Here is a 5,869-nt window from a genome sequence, read left to right on the forward strand (position 1 = left end):
GGACAATATATTTCTACCATATTTACGGTATCCAAACCTGGTGGGAAGTTTAGACCCATTATTAATTTGAAACATTTGAATAAATTTATCGTTTACGAACATTTTAAACAAGAACATTTTAATTTGGTGTTAGATTTGGTTCAAAAGTTTGATTATTTTTGTAAAATTGATTTAACTGACGCATATTTTGCTATTCCTGTCCACAAAGATTTTCGTAAGTTTTTGAAGTTTATGTGGAACGGAGTTCTGTACGAATTTGTTTGCTTGTGTTTTGGTTTGTCATCAGCTCCTAGAGTTTTTACCAAGATTTTAAAGCCAATTTATGCTTGGTTTAGGTATCAGGGTATAAGATGTTCATATTATATAGATGACTCTTTAAGCATGAACAGAGATAAAGAAATATGTAGGAATGATACAGTTTTAATGTGTGACACTTTATCTTCTTTGGGTTATACAGTGAATAAAAAGAAATCTGTTCTTGTCCCCACACAGAGGTTGATATTTTTTGGTTTTGTTTTGGACTCCGTTTTATTTATGGTTTTCCTGACAGATGAGAAAGTTCAAAAAATAGTTTCTTCGGCTTCTAATCTTCTACAGAAGGAGGTTGTTGTTGTCCGAGATCTGGCCTCTTTTATAGGGTTAGTGATCAATGCATTTTATGCAGTTCTCGAAGCCCCATTGCATTATAGAAGCTTAGAAAGAAATAAATTGTTAGGTCTTGGTTCTAACATGAATTTTGATAATAAGGTTGTCCTCAGTAAGGATAGTCGAGAGGAGTTGTTGTGGTGGAAAAATAATGTCACCATCAAAAATGGAAAACATATAAGGCCTGGACCAGTTGAATACTGGTGTTATTGTGATGCTTCGTTTGTTGGGTGGGGCTCGTATGATGAAGAACTTAATAAATCTGCTAATGGAAGATGGAATTCTTCTTTGTTTGATAAATCTATAAATTATCTGGAATTATTAGCTATTTTCAATGCAGTCAGAGCTTTGTATAATGAGGTGCGGGATACCCATATAGAGATAAAGTCAGACAATGTTTCGGCTATAGCTTATGTAAATGACCTAGGTGGAATGACTTCCTTATCAATGGATTTGTTGGCCAAAGACCTTTGGGAATGGTGCTTGTCTAGAGATATTTTTCTTTCTGCATCCTATATTCCTGGTGTAGATAATGTGTATGCTGATTATTTTTCAAGGAATTTCTCGGAGAGTACTGAATGGTCTTTGAAACCAGACATTTTTGAAAGAATTTGTGGAACTTTATTCAAACCTGATATAGACCTTTTTGCCTCTGAATGGAATAAGAAGTTAGATAGATATGTCTCATGGTTTTCAGGAAGCACTGAAAGTGCTTATGATTCTTTTACAATGTCATGGTCTGGTTTTACTCCATATTTATTTCCTCCATTTAATTTGGTTGGGAAAGTAATGAACAAAGTTTTATCAGACAAGGTAAATAAGGCCATTCTTGTGTTTCCTTTTTGGAAATCAGCTACTTGGTTTCCATTGGTATTATATAATATTATTTCTTTTCCAATCAGGCTACCTCGCCACCGAGACTTGTTATCTCAGGAACACAACGGGAAAACACATCCTCTACAGAATTCTTTAACAATGGTCGCTGTCGTTATATCTGGGAAGCATTACAAAGTCAGGGAGTTTCAAGATCAACTGCATGTGTCATTACTGAAGCATGGAAGAAAGGAACCATCAAACAGTATGAATTCGCTTGGCGTAGCTGGTATTTTTGGTGTTATAAACAAAGTAAAAGTCCCTTTTCAGCGTCTGAAGGTACTGTAGTGAATTATTTGTGTCATTTATTGTGTCTAGGTAAATCATATTCAGTGTTGAATACACACAAATCTATGCTTCTACAAACTTTACCTTTTTTCAACAATAGTTGGTGTGATAAGCCTTTCCTTATTAGTAAATTTATGAAGGGTGTTTTTCACCGAACCCCACCTAAACCTAGGTATTCTTTCACATGGGATGTTTCAGTGGTATTAAATTTCTTAAGAACTTTGTTTCCTTTGTCTAGTCTTAGTTTAAAGCTTTTAACATTTAAACTTACAGCCTTGATTGCGCTTTGTACTGCTCCAAGAGCACAAACTTTAGTTGCGCTGAACATTGATTTTATGGTGTTTCATGACAATAAAGTTGTTTTCCATATTTCGTCCTTGTTGAAGACAAGCAGGGTAGGACATAGTGCTTTCTCTTTAGTTTTGGAGAAGTATGATCCTGATGAGAAACTGTGTGTTGTGAAAACTTTGTTACATTATTTGAAAAGAACAGAGAGTTTACGGGAAAGTAAACAACTTTTAGTTTCTTTTGTGACATACAAAGGTGTTACTTCTAGTACTGTGGCTAGATGGTTGAGAGAAGTTTTATCCCTCTCGGGTATTAATACAGATGTGTTTAAGGCACATTCTTTTAGGTCTGCAGCAGTTTCAGCAGCCTATACTAAGGGGTGTTCAGTCAGTAATATTCTTAAAACAGCTATGTGGAATACAGAGAAGAATTTTTATAAATTTTATTTCAGAAATTCTGTTCCTGATAATGCCGGGGTTGCTTTCCCCAGGGCAGTGTTATCTAATGTTTAGTTATTAGTTTTTGTGTGGGAATATATATTGGTTTGTTTATATCAGGCTTTGTTTTGTTTCATGCCTTTAAAAATGCTATTTGTATACATGTGCAAGGCCGAAGGCCTTACGAAAAATAATGTTCCCTCATCCAAGCTTTAGTGATGGATGAGGGCCATTATTCTAGTAAGGCCGGAGGCCTAAGCATGTATGCATTACCCACCTCATTGTTTTTTCTTATTTCTTTCCCTCCTCTTGTAAAGGGTTTTATGCTGAAACAAAACTTCTTTAAATTATGATTATCAAACGCTCGAGTGATCATGATGTGTGTGACGTAGTACGACTAGTTTATTTTGCGTTTTTATCTTTGAAATGCGGTACCTATCTCGCGAACCTCGATAAACATGCTATTTGTATACATGCTTAGGCCTCCGGCCTTACTAGAATAATGGCCCTCATCCATCACTAAAGCTTGGATGAGGGAACAATTTTTTGCATGCCTATAAAGCTAGTTTCTTAATCAATCAAGGAAAAAATCCTTTAACGACATTATAGATATTTGGACTGTAAAGCTGTCAATGTTTGCAGTGCATGTCAATAAATATTTAAATTTTTCATATTTCACTTCTAAATCTTATTATTATCTGACACAAAATGTAAGAAAAGATATTACATCATACAGCACTTATTCTCACGCAAATTGTGAAATTGATGTCGCTGCACACTCTGAACATAAGTGATTCAGAAAAACTTGCTATTTGATTGAACGTGCAAAAAGTATGTAAGGTAATTTTTTGATCCATAGACTTCATTGATAACACATTCGATACCAAAATTTTATGAGGGAAGCTATTGGAAATGTAATGTTCGAGACTGTCACCATTTTGGATTATTCGTGTTTGAGCTAGTGTAACCCCAAAAACCTATACAATTTCGGCAAAAAAATTAATTTGTGCAGGAGCATGTATGTCTTCTCATCTGTTTTCGAAGCTTGACCCACTTGAAAAGACTGATCTTTGTCATATGTAGAATGTTTTAGAACTGTCGCCAAAATTTACTGGCATCAGTAATGTACGCGACTTGTAAATTAAGTGCCGCACATAACTGAAAATAACTTAGTAATCTAAGTCGTTTATATGTTTATTTACAATTAAATACTTATGCTACTATAGCCAGACTTATCTTTCTTATGATAAATTCTAAGAATTAACCGAGATTCTATTACTTTGACAGCCTGTGCCAGATGATGACTTAAGCATGTAATGTTCGCTACTTAAAAATTAGTACGTTCTATGCACTATTTCCCAATTAAGGAATTTTTAATAAATGATTTACATTTGGAGGGATATATAATAACAAAATCTGAAAGAATTATGCCCACGAATCTTTTAATATATCTATATACACATATGTCTGTAATGTACGCGACTGTAATGTTCAATACAATAAAAATGTAACATGGCTTTAGTATACTTAATTTTCAATTTACCAGGACTTAAACTAGTCATTTTTGTGTTATACTTAATCATGGATGCAGCATAAATGTATACATTCCTTGTATTTTTACAGTTATAATCAAATTTTCTTAATTTTGTATAAATAAGGCTTTAGAATCTAGTAACTGAATATCAGATTCTAGTAACTACAAAAACAAAGATGTAATACGTTTAATATTTATTTTCTTCTAAAGCCAGAATCTGTATGCAAGGTTTCCTTACTGAAATTGTTTAGATATAGATTATAAGTGATATGCCTTTCATAATAGGTATTGTAATGTTCACTACATTTTGTATCGAACATTACTGAAATTATTCTGATGGCAATCTATACATTTGTTAATTTTTTCAGCGGTTTTGCTTTTGTTTTGAAGAAAATATTCCATAAATATATATTGTTTAAATAAAGTAAATAGGTGTTTGTAATTTAAATGCGTCAATATATATGAGGCAATATTGTTGATTATCAATCTAAATCAGTTTCAAACCCCAACAACGTTTCACCGCGTTAGTAAAAAAACTACTATTATAAACATACATATAATAACTGAAAATATTATCAGATACTATTAACATAGTTGCTGACATGTTTAAAATATATCATCTGCAATATTATACACATGCTAGTGTCTACAACATATAACAACGATGTATCAAACATTACAATATTAGTATCGAACATTACACTAAAGATCTTGAAAATTTTCTTCAATCTCTACATTCATGTATGGTGAAATCTGTATTAGAAATAAGTAGCAATTGCACTTACAAGTGTAGAAGAGGAAATGACAATGTTGGCTCTTTGTAATTGAAATATTTTAAACTACGTAGGAAGCACATAATAATTAATAATTAAAAATACATTTTATCTCAATATTGGCTAGTAAGATGCCCTTTTTGAAATGTTCTGTTCAAATCTTAAAATTTGATGTAGCTTTAATAATATCAAAGGCATGAAATTGTAATATATGTATTGTTATTCTGTATGCTGCATATATGCCCACGATCTCAGTAAATATATGACATTGATATTAATTATAAGGACAGGTATATAACTTCTTTTGTATGCCGGATACAATACATAGTTATACTCGTAATTTAATTCATTTGTACAAATTTATTTACCCATGCTATTAACACAAGCTTTAATGAACACACTTAATAAATATTAAGTTTAAACTTAAAAAATGATTGTATAATAAAATGATAATAATAATAACTATTACTATAATATTACCCACAACAAATATTTTACTGGATTACGTAATGTCCGAGACAATTGATGTTCTGTCAAAAAGACTCTACCACAAAATTTTAGTCATGTATTTTGTTTGCAAAAGTTTTTTTTCGTCACGTTATCATTATTGAAGTAAGGTTTTAAACAAAACATAAGACAAAACAAATAAATGGAATCATACAATTGAAACCAATCATCAAACATTTCGCATTTTAAATAAACGTACTTTTGTATAGAATTGCGTTTTATTGCGATAACTTTGCAAGCTCAAAAAAAAAAAATATTTCAAGCGTTTCATAGTGAAATATTTTGTTATTTTATAAATGTAATGAATACATGGCAAAAAATAAAGTTCTCTGAAGTGGATATGTTTAATATTTCTTATGAAATTCGGAATGTTTTAATTAAAATAAACTGGTAGTAGCGTACATTACAATAGGATAAATTTTACAACTAGGGTTGCTTCTTTCAGAGAGTAGTACTCGCAAAGTATTTGGTTGATGTTCAAAAGATTTTCACAATTGTCTCATGTAAGGGTTTATTTTAAACTT

General features: G+C 31.8%; 1 protein-coding gene across 1 annotated transcript; it reads left to right on the forward strand.

The window, feature by feature from the left end:
• Positions 1-381: 381 nt before the first annotated feature.
• Positions 382-1,747, forward strand: LOC132743464 (uncharacterized; the record flags this gene model as incomplete). The annotated part of the gene is made up of 2 exons (XM_060731988.1): positions 382-1,458; positions 1,548-1,747. Coding segments are annotated over exons 1-2 (1,277 nt in total), but the record flags the coding sequence as incomplete, so codon positions are not given.
• Positions 1,748-5,869: the final 4,122 nt, after the last annotated feature.

This window comes from Ruditapes philippinarum, unplaced genomic scaffold, assembly GCF_026571515.1.
Source record: "Ruditapes philippinarum isolate M1 unplaced genomic scaffold, ASM2657151v2 ctg10666_1_1_1_1, whole genome shotgun sequence".
Classification (NCBI taxonomy): domain Eukaryota; kingdom Metazoa; phylum Mollusca; class Bivalvia; order Venerida; family Veneridae; genus Ruditapes; species Ruditapes philippinarum.